Genomic DNA, 22197 nt, shown 5'->3' with positions numbered 1-22197 from the left:
ATTTTCCAAATGGAGGGCGGGGGAAAGCTTTGTATGCGTTTCTGTGTGTGGAGTAAAGGTGGGCTAGGTTTGTTTTCCCACTGGTTGCACATGTGACATCCTGGTAGAAATGAGGTAAAACTGATTTAAGTTTGCCTGCATTAAAGTCCCCGGCCACTAGGAGCGCCGCTTCTAGATGAGCTTCAAATGGCCACCCGGACTATTTACATTACCCCCTTTGATTGATTTGATTTGAAAGTGTACAACAACAACAGTTCATCATCATGTGTTTCGGTGTGCTTCTCTGACTCCTCAGTTGCTGTGCTGTGATAAAATGTCACTAAGGTCAAGGCATAGGTGTGTGTGTTGGTGTGAAGGTGAGAGTGTGACCATGTTTGTCTGAGTGTGTGAGTATGACAGATCACACAGATAACCTTGCTCTCCCTCTCTGTGCTGATGTTGCAGACTAGGCATTGGGCTCTGGTGTGTTCCAGTTCTCTGCTTGCTGTGTTGGCGTTGCCTGCTGTTTTCTGCATACTGTAACAGAGCACACCATCTGGCCTGACGCTATACGTCTCCTGTGGTGTTTATGTGTGTGCACGTGTGTGTGCACGTGTGTGCACGTGTGTGTGAGTGTGCGTGTGAGTCTGAGACGTCTGCTTTAGTCTAGATCTTGTTGATGACATAATCCCCAGTCCCCCCATCTGATGTCTGGGGCATGAGGTGTGAGTGACTCAGCAAAACGTGACTGCTGTCACCACGGACACTCATATCTTTATTCCCTCCTCCATCTGATGTCTGGGGCATGAGGTGTGAGTGACTCAGCAAAACGTGACTGCTGTCACCAGGGACACTCATATCTTTATTCCCTCCTCCATCTTGATGCTCATGAAATTATTCATCATGCGCTGATCACTAACAATATGAGAAGAACATGGAAAGTACTTGGTGTGACTTAGCGTGGGAGCATGTGTGATGGTGCGCACGTGTGTGTACGCTTGTGTATGCATGCATTTCATTGTGTGTTTGCATGTGTTATTGGTATCACTCCTATGCTGGAAGGCAGTGATCTGTAAGAGCCATGTTGCCTTGAGGTCCAGAGCACTCAGAACAGTTCTCATGAAACAGTAATGAAACAGCTACCAGCTCTCACAGTCTCACGTCAGAGTTAGACGGTCATTCTTGTTTCACAAATCTAACATTTTGAAGTTATTCCAACATTCAACTTTGCATTGAAACTGGCAACCTTTGGAATCAGAGGCAGATGCTAACTCCAATCCCCCATCCCCGTTTACAACGCCCTAGCAAACCCGAAACCTACTTGAAGGTAACAGTGCTCACTGTTGCCTCTAGTGACCGGTTTCAACATCATCTCCCGACTTCCTCAGACATGGATGGTGAATACTGACTTGGCTGCAGGTCAGATGGTTAACCTGATACCATCTGTTCAGGTAAAGGATGTAATCTATTAAAAGGGAAAGAGCGACTCATTGGTCTGAGACTCTCTGTTGCTTTAGGTGTGTGTGAGTACAAGTCTGTGTCAGTATGAAACTTATGTCATTATGAGTGTGTGTTACTGCACGTGTGTCACAGTATTCTCCAGGGTTAGCATGCTGATGTTGACTCTCTGCTCCCCTCTCCTGGTAAAATATGTTCATTCACAATCCACTCTCTTCACTAGGGTTCAATGTGAATGGCTAGTAGATGTAGTTTACCTGATTCAAAGAAAAAACAAAGATACAGTATAAGAGTGGCAAACAACTTCAACTTCTTTCTTTTTAATGTGTGAAATGTCATTTGGATGTAGATCCTGTCCTTCTAAGGTTCCTGTGATGACCTCAGTGGAGGACAACTCATAATAACGGCTGTAATGGAGCAAATGGAATGGCATCAAACATATATAAAACCATGTGTTTGATGTATTTGATACCATTTCACTTATTCTTCTCCATCCATTACCACCAGCCCATCCTCCCCAGTGCCAAAAGTGGCCACCAACCTCCTGTGGATGACTCTTGAAGAATCTTAGTCTGAGAATGCTAGCCTATTAGGTCTCTCTTTATGTAGTGTTGTGTCTCTCTTGTTGTAATGTGTGTTTTGTCCTATATTTATATTGTTTTTAATTAGATTTTTTTTCAATCCCAGGCCCCCATCCCCGCAGGAGGCCTTTTGCCTTTTGGTAGGCCGTCATTGTAAATAAGAATTTGTTCTTAACTGACTTGCCTAGTTAAATAAAGGTTAAATAAAAATAAATAAATGTCCATACAGTGCCTTCAGAAAGTATTCATACCCCTTGACTTATTCCACATTTTGTTATGTTACAGCCTGAATTCAAGATGGATTAAATAGATGTTTTCCTCACCCATCTACAGCCCATAAAGACAAAGTGAAAACATGTTTTTAGGAATGTTTGCACATTTATTTAAAAATGAAATACATAAATATCTAATTTAAATAAGTATTCACACCCCTGAGTCAATACGTTAGAATCACCTTTAGCAGTGACAACAACTGTGAGTCTTTCTGGGTAAGTCTCTAAGAGCTTTGCAGAATTGGTTTCTACAATATTTGCACATTATTATTTCCATAATTTTTCAAGCTCTGTCAAATTGGTTGTCAATCATTGCTAGACAACCATTTTCAGGTCTTGGCAGATTTTCAAGTAGATTTAAGTCGAAATTGGAACTCGGAAACTCAGGAACATTCACTGTCTTCTTGGTAAGCAACTCCAGTGTAGATTTGGCCTTGTGTTTTGGGTTATTGTTCTGAATACATCTCCCAATGGCTGGTGGAAAGCAGACTGAACCAGGTTTCTCTCTAGGATTTAGCCTTTGCTTAGCGCCATTCCGTTTCATTTTCATCCTGAAAAACTTCCTAGTCCTTAACAATTACAAGATTACAGCCACCACGATGCTTGAAAATATGGAGACTCAGTAATGTGTTGTATTAGATTTGCCCCAAGCATAACACAAAAAGCTTTGCCACATTTTTTGCAGTATTACTTTAGTGACTTGTTGCAAACATCACTTTTTATAGCTACTGTTTACAGGCCTCCTGGGCCATATACAGCGTTTCTCACTGAGTTCCCTGAATTCCTATCAGACCTTGTAGTCATTGCAGATAATATTCTAATCTTTGGTGACTTTAATATTCACATGGAAAAGTCCACAGACCCACTCCAAAAGGCTTTTGGAGCCATCATCGACTCAGTGGGTTTTGTCCAACATGTCTCTGGACCCACTCACTGTCACAGTCATACGCTGGACCTAGTTTTGTCCCATGGAATAAATGTTGTGGATCTTAATGTTTTCCTCATAATCCTGGACTATCGGACCACCATTTTATTACGTTTGCAATTGCAACAAATAATCTGCTCAGACCCCAACCAAGGAACATCAAAAGTGTGTTCACAGACAACACAAAGATTCCTTGATGCCCTTCCAGACTCCCTCTGCCTACCCAAGGACGCCAGAGGACAAAAATCCGTTAACCACCTAACTGAGGATCTCAATTTAACCTTAATACCCTAGATGCAGTTGCACCCCTAAAAACTAAAAAAATGTCTCATAAGAAACTAGCTCCCTGGTCCACAGAAAATACCCGAGCTCTGAAGCAAGCTTCCAGAAAATTGGAACGGAAATGGCGCCACACCAAACTGGAAGTCTTCCGACTAGCTTGGAAGGACGGTACCCTGCAGTACCGAAGAGCCCTTACTGCTGCTCGATCGTCCTATTTTTCTAACTTAATTGAGGAAAATAAGAACAATCCGAAATTCCTTTTTGATACTGTGGCAAAGCTAACTAAAAGCAGCATTCCCCAAGAGAGGATGACTTTCACTTTAGCAGTGATAAATTCATGAACTTCTTTGAGGAAAAGATTATGATTATTAGAAAGCAAATTACGGACTCCTCTTTAAACCTCGTATTCCTCCAAACCTCAGTTGTCCTGAGTCTGCACAACTCTGCCAGGACCTAGGATCAAGAGAGACGCTCAAGTGTTTTAGTACTATATCTCTTGACACAATGATGAAAATAATCATGGCCTCTAAACCTTCAAGCTGTATACTGGACCCTATTCCAACTAAACTACTGAAAGAGCTGCTTCCTGTGCTTGGCCCTCCTATGTTGAACATAATAAACGGCTCTCTATCCACTGGATGTGTACCAAACTCACTAAAAGTGGCAGTAATAAAGCCTCTCTTGAAAAAGCCAAACCTTGACCCAGAAAATATAAAAACTATCGGCCTATATCGAATCTTCCATTCCTCTCAAAGATTTTAGAGAGGCTGTTGCGCAGCAACTCACTGCCTTCCTGAAGACAAACAATGTATACGAAATGCTTCAGTCTGGTTTTAGACCCCATCATAGCACTGAGACGGCACTTGTGAAGGTGGTAAATGACATTTTAATGGCATCGGACCGAGCTCTGCATCTGTCCTCGTGCTCCTAGACCTTAGTGCTGCTTTTGATACCATCGATCACCACATTCTTTTGGAGAGATTGGAAACCCAAATTGGTCTACACGGACATGTTCTGGCCTGGTTTAGGTCTTATCTGTCGGAAAGATATCAGTTTGTCTCTGTGAATGGTTTGTCCTCTGACAAATCAACTGTACATTTCGGTGTTCCTCAAGGTTCTGTTTTAGGACCACTATTGTTTTCACTATATTTTTACCTCTTGGGGATGTTATTCGAAAAACATAATGTAAACTTTCACTGCTATGCGGATGACACACAGCTGTACATTTCAATGAAACATGGTGAAGCCCCAAAATTGCCCTCGCTAGAAGCATGTGTTTCAGACATAAGGAAGTGGATGGCTGCAAACTTTCTACTATTAAACTCGGACAAAACAGAGATGCTTGTTCTAGGTCCCAAGAAACAAAGAGATCTTCTGTTGAATCTGACAATTAATCTTAATGGTTGTACAGTCGTCTCAAATAAAACTGTGAAGGACCTCGGCGTTACTCTGGACCCTGATCTCTCTTTTGAAGAACATATCAAGACCATTTCGAGGACAGCTTTTTCCATCTAATAACATTGCAAAAATCAGAAACTTTCTGTCCAAAAATGATGCAGAAAAAATTAATCCATGCTTTTGTCACTTCTAGGTTAGACTACTGCAATGCTCTATTTTCCGGCTACCCGGATAAAGCACTAAATAAACTTCAGTTAGTGCTAAATACGGCTTTCCTGACTAGAACCAAAAAATTTGATCATATTACTCCAGTGCTAGCCTCTCTACACTGGCTTCCTGTCAAAGCAAGGGCTGATTTCAAGGTTTTACTGCTAACCTACAAAGCATTACATGGGCTTGCTCCTACCTACCTCTCTGATTTGGTCCTGCCGTACATACCTACACGTACGCTACGGTCACAAGACGCAGGCCTCTAATTGTCCCTAGAATTTCTAAGCAAACAGCTGGAGGCAGGGCTTTCTCCTATAGAGCTCCATTTTTATGGAACGGTCTGCCTACCCATGTCAGAGACGCAAACTCGGTCTCAACCTTTAAGTCTTTACTGAAGACTCATCTCTTCAGTGGGTCATATGATTGAGTGTAGTCTGGCCCAGGAGTGGGAAGGTGAACGGAAAGGCTCTGGAGCAACGAACCGCCCTTGCTGTCTCTGCCTGGCCGGTTCCCCTCTTTCCACTGGGATTCTCTGCCTCTAACCCTGTTACGGGGGCTGAGTCACTGGCTTGCTGGGGCTCTCTCGTGCCGTCCCTGGGGGTGCGTCACCTGGGTGGGTTGATTCACTGTTGTGGTCGGCCTGTCTGGGTTGCCCCCCTTGGGTTGTACCGTGGCGGAGATCTTTGTGGGCTATACTCGGCCTTGTCTCAGGATGGTGAGTTGGTGGTTGAAGATATCCCTCTAGTGGTGTGGGGGCTGTGCTTTGGCAAAGTGGGTGGGGTTATATCCTTCCTGTTTGGCCCTGTCCGGGGTGTCCTCGGATGGGGCCACAGTGTCTCCTGACCCCTCCTGTCTCAGCCTCCAGTATTTATGCTGCAGTAGTTTATGTGTCGGGGCTAGGGTCAGTTTGTTATATCTGGAGTACTTCTCCTGTCCTATTCGGTGTCCTGTGTGAATCTAAGTGTGCGTTCTCTAATTCTCTCCTTCTCTCTTTCTTTCTCTCTCTCGGAGGACCTGAGCCCTAGGACCATGCCCCAGGACTACCTGACATGATGACTCCTTGCTGTCCCCAGTCCACCTGGCCATGCTGCTGCTCCAGTTTCAACTGGCCTGGGCCCTAGGACCATGTCCCAGGACTACCTGACATGAGGACTCCTTGCTGTCCCCAGTCCACCTGGCCATGCTCCTGCTCCAGTTTCAACTGTTCTGCCTTACTATTATTCAACCATGCTGGGTCATTTATGAACATTTGAACATCTTGGCCACGTTCTGTTATAATCTCCACCCGGCACAGCCAAAAGAGGACTGGCCACCCCACATATGCTCTCTCTAATTCTCTCTTTCTTTCTCTCTCTCTCGGAGGACCTGAGCCCTAGGACAGTGCCCCAGGACTACCTGACATGATGGCTCCTTGCTGTCCCCATTCCACCTGACTGCTGCTGCTCCAGTTTCAACTGTTCTGCCTTATTATTATTCGACCATGCTGGTCATTTATGAACATTTGAACATCTTGGTCATGTTCTGTTATAATCTCTACCCGGCACAGCCAGAAGAGGACTGGCCACCCCACATAGCCCGGTTCCTCTCTAGGTTTCTTCCTAGGTTTTGGCCTTTCTAGGGAGTTTTTCCTAGCCACCGTGCTTTTACACCTGCATTGTTTGCTGTTTGGGGTTTTAGGCTGGGTTTCTGTACAGCACTTTGAGATATCAGCTGATGTACGAAGGGCTATATAAATAAATTTGATTTGATTTGATTTGAAACTGGATGTATGTTTTGGAATATTTTTCATTCTCTACAGCCTTCGATCTTTTCACTCTGTCAATTATGTTAGTATTGTAGAGAAGCTACAATGCTGTTGATCCATCCTTAGTTTTCTCCTGTCACAGACATTAAAATCTGTAACTATTTCATGATGAAATCCCTCAGCGGTTCCCTTCCTCTCCAGCAACTTTAGGAGGAACGCCTGTATCTTTGTAGTGACTTTTTATTTTTTACCCATCTACCAATAGGTTCACTTCTTTGCGAGGCAATGGATAACCTCCCTGGTCTTTGTGGTTGAATCTGTGTTGGAAATTCACTGCTCGACTGAGGGACCTTACAGAGATGTGTGGGTTACAGAGATGAGGTAGTCATTCAAAAATCATGTTAAACACTATTATTGCACAGAGAGTGAGTCCATGCAACTTATTATGTGACTTGTTAAGCACATGTTTACTCCCAAACGTATTTAGGCTTGCCATAACGAAGGGGTTGAATACTTATTAACTCAAGACATTTCAGCTTAAAATGTTTAAATTATTTGTAAAAATTGCAAAAAACATAATTCCACTTTCACATTATGAGGTATTGTGTGCAGGCCAGGGACAAAAGAAAATCTACATTTTATCCATTTTAAATTCATAATGTAACACTACTTTCTGAAGGCACTGTATGTCACACCAGTGTGGCAATGTACCTTAGGTCTCAGATGCTTAAGCAGTCAGTGGATTGGAGAACATTATAGACAGAAATGTGTGCCTGAGGGAGGGAGAGAGGAGCAGGCGAGAGCCCTGGTCTCTTGGGCTCAGTCATCAGACACAGCATCACTGCCTCCAAATGTCTTCTCTGAACCCCCCTCTCTCCCTCTTACCCCCTCCTCTCTATCCCCCCTCTCTCCCTGCCTACTGTGGCTCCATTTGCTCTGTTTTCTTCATACTTAACAAGTCTTGTGGGGCACGGCTGTGAACATCAACATAGAGATGGGTTTATGTCCCTGAACACATCCCACATCCAACTTCACACTGTACAGATCACTAAGGCTCTAAGGTTTCCCTGGTTAGTTTCCCTGGTCAGTTTCCCTGGTTAGTTTCCCTGGTTTGTTTCCCCGGTTAGTTTCCCTGGTTCGTTTCCTCTGTCAGTTTCCCCGGTTAGTTTCCCTGGTTAGTTTCCCTGGTTCGTTTCCCCAGTTAGTTTCCCTGGTTTGTTTCCCTGGTTCGTTTCCCCGGTTAGTTTCCCTGGTTAGTTTCCCTGGTTCGTTTCCCCGGTTAGTTTCCCTGGTTCGTTTCCTCGGTCAGTTTCCCTGGTTCGTTTCCCCGGTTAGTTTCCCTGGTCAGTTTCCCTGGTTCGTTTCCCTGGTCAGTTTCCTGGTTCGTTTCCCGGTTAGTTTCCCCGGTTAGTTTCCCTGGTTAGTTCCCCTGGTTCGTTTCCCGGTTAGTTTCCCTGGTTTCCTCTGTCAGTTTCCCTGGTTCGTTTCCCGGTTAGTTTCCTGGTTCGTTTCCCGGTTAGTTTCCCTGGTTAGTTTCCTGGTTCGTTTCCCGGTTAGTTTCCCTTAGTTTCCTGTTCGTTTCCCCGGTTAGTTTCCCTGGTTCGTTTCCTCGGTCAGTTTCCCTGGTTCGTTTCCCCGGTTAGTTTCCCTGGTTAGTTTCCCTGGTTCGTTTCCCTGGTTAGTTTCCCTGGTTCGTTTCCCCGGTTAGTTTCCCTGGTTAGTTTCCCTGGTTCGTTTCCCCGGTTAGTTTCCCTGGTTTGTTTCCTCTGTCAGTTTCCCTGGTTCGTTTCCCCGGTTAGTTTCAATGGTTCGTTTCTGCCGGTTAATTTCCCCGGTTAGTTTCCCTGGTTCGTTTCCCCGGTTAGTTTCCCTGGTTAGTTTCCCTGGTTCGTTTCCCCGGTTAGTTTCCCCGGTTCATTTCCTCGGTCAGTTTCCCTGGTTAGTTTCCCTGGTCAGTGTCCCTGGTTAGTTTCCCTGGTTAGTTTCCCTGGTTAGTTTCCCCGGTTAGTTTCCCTGGTTCGTTTCCTCGGTTAGTTTCCCTGGTTCGTTTCCTCTGTCAGTTTCCCTGGTCAGTGTCCCTGGTTAGTTTCCCTGGTTAGTTTCCCTGGTTAGTTTCCCCGGTTAATTTCCCCGGTTAGTTTCCCTGGTTCGTTTCCCCGGTTAGTTTCCCTGGTTCGTTGCCCCGGTTCATTTCCCTGGTTCGTATCCCCAGTTAGTTTCATTTCCCCCTGGTTAGTTTCCTGGTTCGTTTCCCTGGTATCCCCAGTTAGTTTCCCTGGTTCATTTCCTCAGTCAGTTTCCCTGGTTAGTTTCAGTGTCCCTGGTTAGTTTCCCTGGTTGTCCTGTTTCCTGGTTAGTTTCCCTGGTTAGTTTCCCTTAGTTTCCTGTTAGTTTCCCTGGTTAGTTTCCCTGGTTAGTTTCCCTGTTCGTTTCCCGGTTTCCCCGGTTAGTTCCTGGTTCGTTTCCCGGTTAGTTTCCCGTTTTTCCCCGGTTAGTTTCCCTGGTTCGTTTCCCCGGTTCGTTTCCCTGGTTAGTTTCCCTGGTCAGTGTCCCTGGTCAGTTTCCCTGGTTAGTTTCCCTGGTTAGTTTCCCCGGTTAGTTTCCCTGGTTCGTTTCCTCGGTCAGTTTCCCTGGTTAGTTTCCCTGGTCAGTTTCCCTGGTATACGAGTACTTCTGAAGCATACTATAAAACCCATTTCTGTATTTATTTTTGTAAACATTTTGATGTTCATTTGTCCTTGATTGAGCAGCAATGAACAGTACGACATGATGACCATAATAGCAATGCTGCAGAGACACTTACCTGCTACCTGCTGGAGATCAGAGATATGATGATTAGTCCTCTGATATTCACAGTACATGGAGAGATCACACAGACGTTCACAGGACAGGTGTCTTTTACAATCAGAGCACTTCTGCCTCTCCCTCTCACTGTGGTTACTGAACCCGAGAGGTCCCCAGGTGCATCTCCAATGGCAACAGCCACAGTGATGTCACATCTTTGATACCAAGACACATACACACTCATGTCATACATGAACAGTCACGCACACGCAAACACACATATAATCTCCCTCTCTCGCTCTTTCTCTCACTCTTTCTCTCTCTCTCGCTAAATGCATGACACCGTTGCTACGGTAACCTCCTCCATAGTAGGTGAATCTATATTCAGTAAGAGGGTCAATGGAAGGTCATGCTGGCAGCTTAGCTCTCATACTATCTGGTTATGTAATGTCCGTCACCTCTCCATCATAAGGAGCAGATGGGATACAGCCTGCGCATTTTAAATAGCACATGTAATGCTACACTTCCAGCCAGGGAGAGTATTATGTGCATGGTATTACTTATATGCATAGCCTTGTCAAATTCACAAAATTTAGTCCCTAGAAACTCATATGTGAGCTCAAAGTACTTGGGAATGGTCTTTGGCTGGAGATGAATGCCGAGCTTCTGGTTTTGGCCCCGGTGTCTTTATGGGGATTCAGGATGGCTATAGCGTAGTCTGTGTGCAGTGTTATTTCAGCTGGCCTGCCCCAGGGAGGGAATAGACAGATCAGCCAGGAGGATATCTCTGTAATCACACCCTGTAATCACACCCTGTAATCTCACCCTGTAATCTCACCCTGTAATCTCACCCTGTAATCACACCCTGTAATCTCACCCTGTAATCACACCCTGTAATCACACCCTGTAATCTCACCCTGTAATCACACCCTGTAATCTCACCCTGTAATCTCACCCTGTAATCACACCCTGTAATCTCACCCTGTAATCTCACCCTGTAATCACACCCAGTAATCTCACCCTGTAATCACACCCTGTAATCTCACCCTGTAATCACACCCTGTAATCACACCCTGTAATCTCACCCTGTAATCTCACCCTGTAATCACACCCTGTAATCACACCATGTAATCTCACCCTGTAATCACACCCTGTAATCTCACCCTGTAATCTCACCCTGTAATCACACCCTGTAATCACACCCTGTAATCACACCAAGCCCAGAGGCTAAGACGGGCTAACAGACAGACGGGGGGCTCCGGATATATCATGGTGCAGAGAGTGACAGAACACCACAGCCTTGGTCTAACTCTTTGCAGAGTACCACTGATCTTAGAACAGTGAGTGTTAATGGTGGTAACTGCAGATCTTTGATCTTTACGAATTTGACATCTGATAACTGTTCTGAGGTATAGCAGAGTACTGTCAGTGGCAGTAATAATTGAAGTTGCTGTGACAGCCTGACTATGTACTTGATAAGTGGCGAGTATGCTGTGACCAGTAGAAAGAAGCAGATGCTCACTTCCGTAGTAATATTGCAACAGTAGCATCAATGTGCTTCATGATGCCAATTTCCTCCAAAGAATTTGATAGAGTGTGTGCATCTCAGAGTGATGCCCAAGATGCACAAAGCTCACAACGAGGTACAGGCGATGCCTCTGCCCTGATGTGTGTTTGAGTGTTTGTGTATTTTTTTAAACCTTTATTTAACTAGTCAAGTCAGTTAAGAACAAATTCTTATTTTCAATGACGGCCTAGGAACAGTGGATTAACTGCCTGTTCAGGGGCAGAACGACAGATTTGTACCTTGTCAGCTCGGGGGTTTGAACTTGCAACCTTCCGGTTACTAGTCCAACACTCTAACCACTAGGCTACCCTGCCGAGTATAGTGTACAATGGATTGCATCAGATACTTCTGGGGGGGACAAGGGGAGGTTTCGCCCTGAGCTTATTGCCCTGGCATGCTGCTCTGTCACACTGTTGTGAAACAGAGACTCTGAGTTACTGTACATCTGCAAATGGAAAAACCATGTCTTCTCCCCCACTTCCTGTTTGACCCTTTAGCTTACAGTGAATAACCTCAACATCACCAAACAGCTGCTCTTTCACAACAGCAGCTCTCTAAACTTTGTTTCACCGTCTCCCTGATTCCACAGGCAAACTACCCAGGCGACCTTGATATATCAAGCATTAATGTCTGTTATCCAACCAAGCCCAATGATTGGTTGCTTCCAACTGTATTCCCCCCCCCAACAGTTTGTCAAGCGTATAACTCCTGTGAGAGAGTCAATCTCAGTCAGCACAGAGGTAAATGAACCTGGGCCATGCTTTATGACAAACTCAACAGCCAGAACAGAACAGAATGCCTGAGTGTGATAAAGAAACCCATTGGTGAAAGCCAAACAGTGTTATCCTATCTAGCATGTCAGTGGTTTAGCTGCAGTGTGCACCGCAGTAATCCTTCATTGGGCTTGCAGAGTGTGATCCCACTGCCAAGCTGTTATTGCAGTCATCTGAGGAAGCAATATTGTTTCACAGTCAATGGAAGTCAGTAGGCTATTACCAATGAGTTCATTTCCATGGAAACAAGATGATGATGAGAATTCTCGTTCAGGTTTAATGCAAATGGGTCAATTTATTTGATATGTTTACATTTACATCTAGTGGTATAATGTATTCTTCACTTTCCCATTCTAAATAACAACCATTACAGAACATTGATTTGTTTTTCATGATAAAATGTGAACACATTATCACTCCTCAGCTTTACCTCAGATATGGCTGATTACAAATGATTGCAGTCTGTCTTAAATGCCTCCATTGACAAAGCATTATTTGCAGAACAACTTACAGCAAACCCTGTACAGGAACACATCTGCACAGTCATCAACAGATCTATTGCAGTACGGTACATACCCTGAGTATTGACTTTACCTGACAACAGACACTGACTACATATTCTCATCTGTCAGCAGATCTATACGGATATCTGAATGTGTGTGTACATGTGTGTGAAGAGACGCAGTGTCTTTCTCTCTGTTTGTGTGTGTGTGTGTCTTTTTGGGTGCATTTGTGTGTTTACCTCCATTCTATCAGTTCTTCTGTCTGAGTATTTGGGTGTATTGAGAGGCGTAGGATTGCCTGCTCTGCTGAGCCTCTATCTCTGACTCATACTCCTCCTCTTCATCCTCCTCCTCCTCCTCTACACCCCTCTGGCGCTGTAGGATGCTGCTACGGGTCTGTGAACAGGAGATGGGTTAAAGACTTGGGACAGTCTTGTAAAGGAAACTAAATATACCGGTCTGTACAGGACAGTAATGACTGTTAACCTTTATCAGTGTATGTTTCTCTCTTTCATTCATTATTGTGGAGGTCTATGTTTTTGTCTGTAATGCTAGCAGCAGATGCAATCTTACCTTCTTGGCTGATTCAGCAGTGTGTTTGAGGCTGGAGCCCAGGGTGGGACTCGGCTGGTGGGCCATAGAGGAGGGCAGCAGGCTCTGGTTGTCCAGAGGGCTGTCAGACACCCTGATCCTCCCAGTGAACAGCTGTTGAGACCAGGGAGATGATCAGCCCTGTAGCCCCATACCTGGAACTCTCACCTCTCAGTCATGCTGTCCAGGTTCTAGAAGGTGTGTGTGCGTTTAACCTCCAGGTCTTTGTCTATGTCCATGCTGTCCAGGTTCTGGAAGGTGTGTGTGTGTCTAACCTCCAGGTCTTTGTCTATGTCCATGCTGTACAGGTTCTGGAAGGTGTGTGTGTCTAACCTCCAGGTCTTTGTCTATGTCCATGCTGTCCAGGTTCTGGAAGGTGGGCATGGCGCGGCCCACGCTGTTGCGTGTCCTGAACCTCCTACCAGGTCTTTGTCTATGTCCACCACTGGTGTCCCCACTCTGTTCTAGGCCCTCTCCTATTCTGGAACACCAAGTGTTGGCTCTGTCTAACCTCCAGGTCTTTGTCATTGCTATGTCCATTAATCTGTTTCCCCCTTCTGATGACCAGGTTCTCTGCAGAAGGTGGATGTCACCACCTGTGAACCTCGCAAGACGGAGCTCTCTTCCTCCAGGTCTTTGATCTATGTCCATGCTGTAAGAACAGGTTCTGGAAGGTGTGTTCCTGTAGTGCTCTTCCGCAGAGTAACCCTCCAGGTCTTTGTCATCTCCATGCTGTTACAGGTTCTGGAAGGTCCTGTGCCTGTGCCATTAACCTCATCCAGAACGTCTTTGTTCTATGTTCTCATGCTGTACTGGCTTCCAGGTTCTGGAATGGTGTGTGGAGCTGTGTCTAACCTCCAGGCTCTGATCAGTCTTTGTCTATGTCCATGCTGTTCCAGGTTCTGGGCTCCCCAATGGTGGAACACACTCCCTCACGACGCCAGGACTGTCAATCACCACCTTCCGGAGACACCTGAAACCCCACCTCTTTAAGGAATACCTAGGATAGGATAAAGTAATCCTTCTCACCCCCCTTAAAATATTTAGATGCACTATTGTAAAGTGGCTGTTCCACTGGATGTCATAAGATGAATGCCCAATTTGTAAGTCTCTGGATGTCTGCAAATGACTGTAAATGGTTGTTCTGGAAGGTGTGTGTGTGTGTGTCTAACCTCCAGGTCTTTGTCTATGTCCATGCTGTACAGGTTCTGGAAGGTGTGTGTGTCTAACCTCCAGGTCTTTGTCTATGTCCATGCTGTACAGGTTCTGGAAGGTGTGTGTGTGTCTAACCTCCAGGTCTTTGTCTATGTCCATGCTGTCCAGGTTCTGGAAGGTGTGTGTGTGTCTAACCTCCAGGTCTTTGTCTATGTCCATGCTGTCCAGGTTCTGGAAGGTGTGTGTGTGTCTAACCTCCAGGTCTTTGTCTATGTCCATGCTGTACAGGTTCTGGAAGGTGTGTGTGTGTCTAACCTCCAGGTCTTTGTCTATGTCCATGCTGTACAGGTTCTGGAAGGTGTGTGTGTGTCTAACCTCCAGGTCTTTGTCTATGTCCATGCTGTCCAGGTTCTGGAAGGTGTGTGTGTGTCTAACCTCCAGGTCTTTGTCTATGTCCATGCTGTCCAGGTTCTGGAAGGTGTGTGTGTGTCTAACCTCCAGGTCTTTGTCTATGTCCATGCTGTCCAGGTTCTAGAAGGTGTGTGTGTGTGCGTCTAACCTCCAGGTCTTTGTCTATGTCCATGCTGTACAGGTTCTGGAAGGTGTGTGTGTGTTTAACCTCCAGGTCTTTGTCTATGTCCATGCTGTACAGGTTCTGGAAGGTGTGTGTGTCTAACCTCCAGGTCTTTGTCTATGTCCATGCTGTACAGGTTCTGGAATGTGTGTGTGTGTCTAACCTCCAGGTCTTTGTCTATGTCCATGCTGTCCAGGTTCTGGAAGGTGTGTGTGTGTGTCTAACCTACAGGTCCTTGTCTATGTCCATGCTGTACAGGTTCTGGAAGGTGTGTGTGTCTAACCTCCAGGTCTTTGTCTATGTCCATGCTGTACAGGTTCTGGAATGTGTGTGTGTGTCTAACCTCCAGGTCTTTGTCTATGTCCATGCTGTCCAGGTTCTGGAAGGTGTGTGTGTGTGTCTAACCTACAGGTCCTTGTCTATGTCCATGCTGTCCAGGTTCTGGAAGGTGTGTGTGTGTGTGTGTCTAACCTCCAGGTCTTTGTCTATGTCCATGCTGTCCAGGTTCTGGAAGGTGTGTGTGTAGACCTCAAGAGCCTTGGCATGGAACACCATCTCCACTGTGATGAAGTCTGTGAAGATCCTCTGGAAGAAGACCTAGTATTATTGTCACTGTAAGAGGATGGACATGCCTGAGTATGACTGGAACACATGCGAGTGAGTGAGTCTGTGTGTGTGTGTGTGTGTGTGTTGTGTTCATATGTGTGTTTGTGATGTGTTCATATGTGTGTGTGTGTGTTGTGTTCATACAGTGGGGCAAAAAAGTATTTTGTCAGCCACCAATTGTGCAAGTTCTCCCACTTAAAAATATGAGAGGTCTGTAATTTTCATCATAGGTACACTTCAAGTATGACGGACAAAATGAGAAAAAAAATCCAGAAAATCACAATGTAGGATTTTTAATGAATATATTTGCAAATTATGGTGGAAAATAAGTATTTGGTCAATAACACACGTTTATCTCAATACTTTCTTATATACCCTTAGTTGGCAATGACAGAGGTCAAACGTTTTCTGTAAGTCTTCACACACTGTTGCTGGTATTTTGGCCCATTCCTCCATGCAGATCTCCTCTAGAGCAGTGATGTTTTGGGGCTGTTGCTGGGCAACACGGACTTTCAACTCCCTCCAAAGATTTTCTATGGGGTTGAGATCTGGAGACTGGCTAGGCCACTCCAGGACCTTGAAATGCTTCTTACGAAGCCACTCCTTCGTTGCCCGGGCGGTGTGTTTGGGATCATTGTCATGCTGAAAGACCCAGCCACGTTTCATCTTCAATGACCTTGCTGATGGAAGGAGGTTTTCACTCAAAATCTCACGATACATGGCACCATTCATTCTTTCCTTTACACAGATCAGTCGTCCTGGTCCCTTTGCAGAAAAACAGCCCCAAAGCATGATGTTTCCACCCACATGCTTCACAGTAGGTATGGTGTTCTTTGGATGCAACTCAGCATTCTTTGTCCTCCAAACACGACGAGTTGAGTTTTTACCAAAAAGTTATATTTTGGTTTCATCTGACCATATGACATTCTCCCAATCTTCTTCTGGATCATCCAAATGCTCTCTAGCAAACTTCAGACGGGCCTGGACATATACTGGCTTAAGCAGGGGGACACGTCTGGCACTGCAGGATTTGAGTCCCTGGCGGCGTAGTGTGTTACTGATGGTAGGCTTTGTTACTTTGGTCCCAGCTTTCTACAGGTCATTCACTAGGTCCCCCCGTGTGGTTCTGGGATTTTTGCCCACCGTTCTTGTCATCATTTTGACCCCACGGGGTGAGATCTTGCGTGGAGCCCCAGATCGAGGGAGATTATCAGTGGTCTTGTATGTCTTCCATTTCCTAATAATTGCTCCCACAGTTGATTTCTTCAAACCAAGCGGCTTACCTATTGCAGATTCAGTCTTCCCAGCCTGGTGCAGGTCTACAATTTTGTTTCTGGTGTCCTTTGACAGCTCTTTGATCTTGGCCATAGTGGAGTTTGGAGTGTGACTGTTTGAGGTTGTGGACAGGTGTCTTTTATACTGATAACAAGTTCAAACAGGTGCCATTAATACAGGTAACGAGTGTAGGACAGAGGAGCCTCTTAAAGAAGAAGTTACAGGTCTGTGAGAGCCAGAAATATTGCTTGTTTATAGGTGACCAAATACTTATTTTCCACCATATTTTGCAAATAAATTCATTAAAAATCCTACAATGTGATTTTCTGGATTTTTTTTCTCATTTTGTCTGTCATAGTTGAGGTTATACATATGATGGAAATTACAGGCCTCTCTCATCTTTTTAAGTGGGAGAACTTGTACAATTGGTGGCTGACTAAATACTTTTTTGCCTCACTGTATGTGTGTGTGTGTGTGTTGTGTGTATATGTGTGTGTGTTGTGTTTATATGTGTGTGTGTGTGTTGTGTTCATATGTGTGTGTGTGTTGTGTTCATATGTGTGTGTGTGTGTGTGTGTGTTTGTGTGTTGTGTTCATATGTGTGTGTGTGTTGTGTTCATATGTGTGTGTGTGTTGTGTTCATATGTGTGTGTGTTGTGTTCATATGTGTGTGTCTGTTGTGTTCATATGTGTGTGTGTGTGTGTGTGTGTGTGTGTGTGTGTGTGTGTGTGTGTGTGTGTGTGTGTGTGTGTGTGTGTTCATATGTGTGTGTGTGTTGTGTGTGTGTGTTGTGTCATATGTGTGTGTGTGTGTGTGTGTGTGTGTGTGTGTGTGTGTGTGTGTGTGTGTGTGTTCATATGTGTGTGTGTGTGTTGTGTTCATATGTGTGTTTGTGTTGTGTTCATATGTGTGTGTGTTGTGTTCATTTGTGTGTGTGTGTGTTGTGTTTATATGTGTGTGTGTGTGTTGTGTTCATATGTGTGTGTGTGTGTTGTGTTCATATGTGTGTGTGTTGTGTTCATATGTGTTGTGTGTGTGTATGTGTGTGTGTGTGTGTGTGTGTTGTGTTCATATGTGTGTTGTGTTCATATGTGTGTGTGTGTGTGTGTGTGTTGTGTTCATATGTGTGTTGTGTTCATATGTGTATTGTGGTTTAAGACCAACCTTGATGTCCTCCAGTTTCTGTCTCTGGAAGTCACTGATTGTCTCCTCCAGTTGTCTGGTGCTGCGGTGAGCATCATTGGTCGCCTTCTGAGCATTCACCTCTGCCTGAAAATGAAACAGCAAAGGAATACTACAACTGTACTCGAAACTTGAAAGAGAAATTATTTTTTATGACAGCCACCAAAACTTCTGGAACCACATAGCAAGATCTCATCAATGGTCAGATATCTGCATCGTTGCAGTGTTGAAGGTGTTGTTGATGTGACAGGGGGAGGTTCCAGAGAAATCATGTTACCTGTGACTGAAAACATTGGATAAGGTATTGAAGCATGACTAGAACAGAACATCTACATTTCTAAAACATCTCAGAGACCAGGTTAGCTCATCTGAACCTGTCACTCAAAGCACCACTCATAGAGTAAATATGACTGACAAACAATTGTTTGTCACAGGCAATACGTCATATTTTTCAATACTGTGTCTTGACATAAGGATTGTTGATGTAAATACTATAATCATGCTGGAATTCTGCCACTCTTATAGAGTTATATGCAGATGTAAATAGACTGGGAGAAAGGATACAATTCTTTGTCTATTGGAGGGATCCTTCTGCTGGAGTTTCTCCAGTTTCTGCAGCTCTTTCAGCGCTCTGTCCCGATCAGCATTGAACCTCTTCAGATCCGCCTGTATGTCAGAGATATGACCAGTCCATGAAGCTTCAAACACACTGTCTCAGAAGAGACAGCCTATACATTCACTGCCATGAGAGGCTGTGAAGAGTGTGTGAAGTGACAATGAGAGAGAGAGACAGAGAGAGAGAAAGAGACAAAGATAGTGTGTGTGTGTGTGTGTGTGTGTGTGTGTGTGTGTGTGTGTGTGTGTGTGTGTGTGTGTGTGTGTGTGTGTGTGTGTGTGTGTGTGTGTGTGTGTGTGTGTGTGTGTGTGTGTGTGTATGTGTGTGTGCGTGCATGAGGGATCTGTATTTGGCTGGTAATTACTGTATGAAATCTACAGTGTGTTCGTTTCCATGTGTGAGGACTTACTCTCTTGTTTTCAACAATATCACCGTAGGCTTTGAGGGGAGTGACGACTTTGGTCTCCAGCCTCTCTATCTGTCAGGGGTAGACACAGTAAACACACTTTCATCTTCAAAACAACAGTATTTCAAGGTGTGAGAAACAAATTGTTGTATTTTTGTTAGGTAAAGATGGCTCGAAACCAACACTGTCTTTGCACACTATATACAGTGTTGTAGTATTCCTAGGTGTTGTAGTATTCCTTTGACACTTAATACTGAGTAACTCCCATAATGCCTTTATTTACTGTTACTGTTATTGTTAACCCTTACACTAACCCAGTAGATGCTCCATGGCCACCCCTGTCCTCTACCACTAATACCAGTGTCAGAGAAGCTACTCTAAAAATATAGTTTACTGAACCAACGTTTCTTTGAGAAAGTAGTTCACTACATCCAAACTATTTTGTTATTATCTAAACCTGAAATGTCATAGATTACAAATTGCAATAAAAATCAAATCAATAACAGACCACCATGGAGTCAGATTAAGAGAATGTGTAATTAAGCCTATACACAAAAACTCTTTCAAGTGACAATTAGGCAAGTCTGATGCTGAAAAATAAAGGAAATGATTGCCTACTTCAGCCATATTTTATTTTATTTTTGCAAAAAACGTAGTGTAATTCCAGTAGTTAGCTACACCACTAAATGGCAAAAAGATAAATGAACTACTGAAAACCCTACCAATAATTGAATTTAGTTCAGCTACCACAAAGCTACTGCAAAATTAAGATAAATTACTAGTTTAACTAGCCTATATGTAGTTCACTACTCCCCAACAGTCCCTGACCTCTCACCCCTCACCTCAGCCTGGCGGTAGTCCTGCACCATGGCCAGGTCTTCAGCCAGATTCTTCAGACAGGTACGGAGCTCTGGGTCCTCAGTATTCGAGAAGTCATTGAGCTGTCTGACCAGCATGTCAGCCTGGTCCCTCAGCTTGCCTGTCTTCCTGGTGTAAGAGGCCAGCAGGCTGCAGAACTGACCCAGGTACTTCTCAGCATGGCCCACTGTCAGCTCCATGCTCTTTATCTGTCTGTCTCTGGATAAACGATGAAGAGTTATGAAGGGTTAGGGGTTTCAGCTAACTATAGACCTCCAGGAAGTTTTAGGGTCGTGTTTGTGATAAAAGCTAGATGAGCCAAATAGTAGTACACATCCCTTTAGCATTATTATATCTGTGAGACAGGTGTGTTTCCAAAGGCGCACATATGAGATAAAGTATTCCCAATGCGCAATCTTCTCCATACATAATCTGGGCCCATTTACCACTTTAGCCGTGGTTTCCACACATAATCGTGGAAAGGCAGTATATAGTGAAACATGACATGGTTAGCTATAGAACTAGTACAACATCAAATGAAGAATCAACCGATTGGCTCGATGTGGACTATGTAGAGCCGCCTGGTCCATGCTAGCTTTTCCTGCTACAGTACTGGGGTTTATTAAAGCAGTATAGCTAACCAACACAGGTGTTACCAAGTAATAGTGGTACATTAAACCATATATGCATGTAACGAGTGCAACTACCTTGAGAAGATGGTGTTCATGTTGGATTTGCTCAAGCGTCACTTCACCTCACAGTTGAGCTGCGGTATTTGCCTTATTGCCAAGCTCTCGTCTGCCCCGGGTTACGAGCTAGTTGGTTGCTATAGAGACGACAACACGGAAGAGTGGGGTTTTGGGGTGTAAGTGATGGTTATTGCCACATGGTGGTAGCAGCGTATCATTAGCAACATAAGCCCCTAGAGGAGCCGAGACAGGCTTTACAAGGCAGCCTTACAGAAGAATAAAACGTAACCCCCTCCCTCAGGTCTATTAAAGAGCGTGGTAAAACTGATGTTTTAAAAACTCACTCTCACCCTTTCTTTCTCTCTTTCTCGCTTTCTCTCTCTGTTCTCTCTCTGACTCACTCGCTCATACACTTCATCGCACACGCACACACACACACACACACACACACACACACACACACACACACACACACACACACACACACACACACACACACACACACACACACACACACACACACACACACACACACACACACACACACACACACACACACACACACACACACACACACAGTCCAGACTGTTAACGAGTGGCTGTAAGAGAAGTGTTGAAGAGAGGCCAGCTCTCAACTCTCTCTGGGAAGAATGTGTTGGCATATACAAGGGGCGCCACTCAAATGGAACTTTAATTCATTTACACAAAAACTCAAACAATTCAAAAAACAGACCTCACTGCTGGCAGCTCACAACTGTAAAGTGTAACACAGCCTCCTACCTGAGAATTAACGTTTTATTGTATGCTGCACTTAATATAGTATGTGTGTGTGTGTGTGTGTGTGTGTGTGTGTGTGTGTGTGTGTGTGTGTGTGTGTGTGTGTGTGTGTGTGTGTGTGTGTGTGTGTGTGTGTGTGTGTGTGTGTGTGTGTGTGTGTGTGTGTGTCAGCCAGTGGAGGTGGGCTGTGAATAGGGCTTTGATGTAGCCTGCCAAGTTTCCCCTGTGGACAGCAGCTGTTGTGATAAACACGCTGTCTAGTAGCAACAGATCCTCCCAAGATGGTTCCACACCCCCTCCTCTCTCTCTATCTTTCTCTCTCTCTCTCCATCACTGTCTCTCTTTGTCCCCCCCTCTCTCTGTCTTTCTCTCTCTCTCTCCTTCTCTCTGTCTCTCTTTGCACCCCTCCACCCCCCTCTCTCTTTCTCTCAACCTCTCCCCTCCTCTCCCCCAGGCTGTAGTTAGTGAAGGGAAATGAAAACAATGCCCCTGACAGTCCAGCAGCAGAACCATACCAACCTGAGAGAGACAGACAGACAGAGGATAGGGGTGAACGAGACATAGTGTGAACTAAACTCACAGACAGACAGACAGACAGACAGACAGACAGACAGACAGACAGACAGACAGACAGACAGACAGACAGACAGACAGACAGCACCAGACAGACAAAGATAGACAGATCAGACAGATGACAGACAGACAGACAGACTATAAACACGCACCCAAAGATAGGATGTCTCTATAAACAGGGCTGATGGCTAATTGCGTTCCCCAGAGCAGGTCTGTAGGGCTGACAGAGGAAGGAAGTCCACATGTCACCCAGAGGCAGAATCAAAGAGCAGGGCAGACTCACTTCCTTTGCGACACTCACACTTGCTCACAAAAACACACAAACACATGCACAAACACACACACATGCAAACACACATAGACTGTGGGTTGGAGTTTCAGTCATATTCATTGAAGCTTCCATTCATTCAGATCTGTA

The 22197-nt window shown here is 44.8% G+C and overlaps 1 protein-coding gene and 1 long non-coding RNA gene across 18 annotated transcripts; one reads left to right on the top strand and one right to left on the bottom strand.

The window, feature by feature from the left end:
- Positions 1-12242: 12242 nt before the first annotated feature.
- LOC118394315 (CBY1-interacting BAR domain-containing protein 2-like) lies at positions 12243-20597 on the bottom strand. Of its 17 annotated transcripts, XM_052462430.1 has the most exons (7): positions 20448-20594; positions 19725-19959; positions 18886-18954; positions 17843-18526; positions 15268-15381; positions 13050-13181; positions 12243-12872 (listed from the first exon to the last, which is right to left on the bottom strand). In XM_052462430.1, the coding sequence occupies exons 5-7, from the start codon at positions 15349-15351 to the stop codon at positions 12726-12728; spliced, it is 363 nt and encodes a 120-aa protein (XP_052318390.1). In that variant the 5' UTR covers positions 15352-15381; positions 17843-18526; positions 18886-18954; positions 19725-19959; positions 20448-20594; the 3' UTR covers positions 12243-12725. The 17 variants fall into 17 exon arrangements, with proteins under 17 accessions (XP_052318390.1, XP_052318393.1, XP_052318401.1 ...); XM_052462429.1 differs by lacking the exon at positions 12243-12872 and having other exon boundaries at positions 20448-20597; XM_052462433.1 differs by lacking the exons at positions 15268-15381; positions 17843-18526; positions 18886-18954; positions 19725-19959; positions 20448-20594 and adding an exon at positions 15140-15211.
- Positions 14782-15095, top strand: LOC127907356 (uncharacterized). The gene is made up of 3 exons (XR_008064231.1): positions 14782-14826; positions 14885-14932; positions 15055-15095. It is a non-coding gene; the product is annotated as an uncharacterized LOC127907356 (long non-coding RNA).
- Positions 20598-22197: the final 1600 nt, after the last annotated feature.

This window comes from Oncorhynchus keta, chromosome 14 (genome assembly GCF_023373465.1).
Source record: "Oncorhynchus keta strain PuntledgeMale-10-30-2019 chromosome 14, Oket_V2, whole genome shotgun sequence".
Classification (NCBI taxonomy): Eukaryota; Metazoa; Chordata; class Actinopteri; order Salmoniformes; family Salmonidae; genus Oncorhynchus; species Oncorhynchus keta.
Note: the sequence above shows the minus strand (reverse complement) of the source record. Positions and strands in the feature narration are given on the sequence as shown.

What these genes read in the sequence shown, in the direction of transcription:
- LOC118394315 (XM_052462429.1), bottom strand. Translation starts at nt 20,467, where the DNA reads ATGAACACCATCTTCTCAAG. An exon ending in ATGAACACCATCTTCTCAAG is followed by an intron (nt 19,960 to 20,447) that starts GTAGTTGCACTC and finishes TCGTTTATCCAG; the next exon opens with AGACAGACAGATAAAGAGCA. An exon ending in ATATTGTTGAAAACAAGAGA is followed by an intron (nt 18,527 to 18,885) that starts GTAAGTCCTCAC and finishes TCTGACATACAG; the next exon opens with GCGGATCTGAAGAGGTTCAA.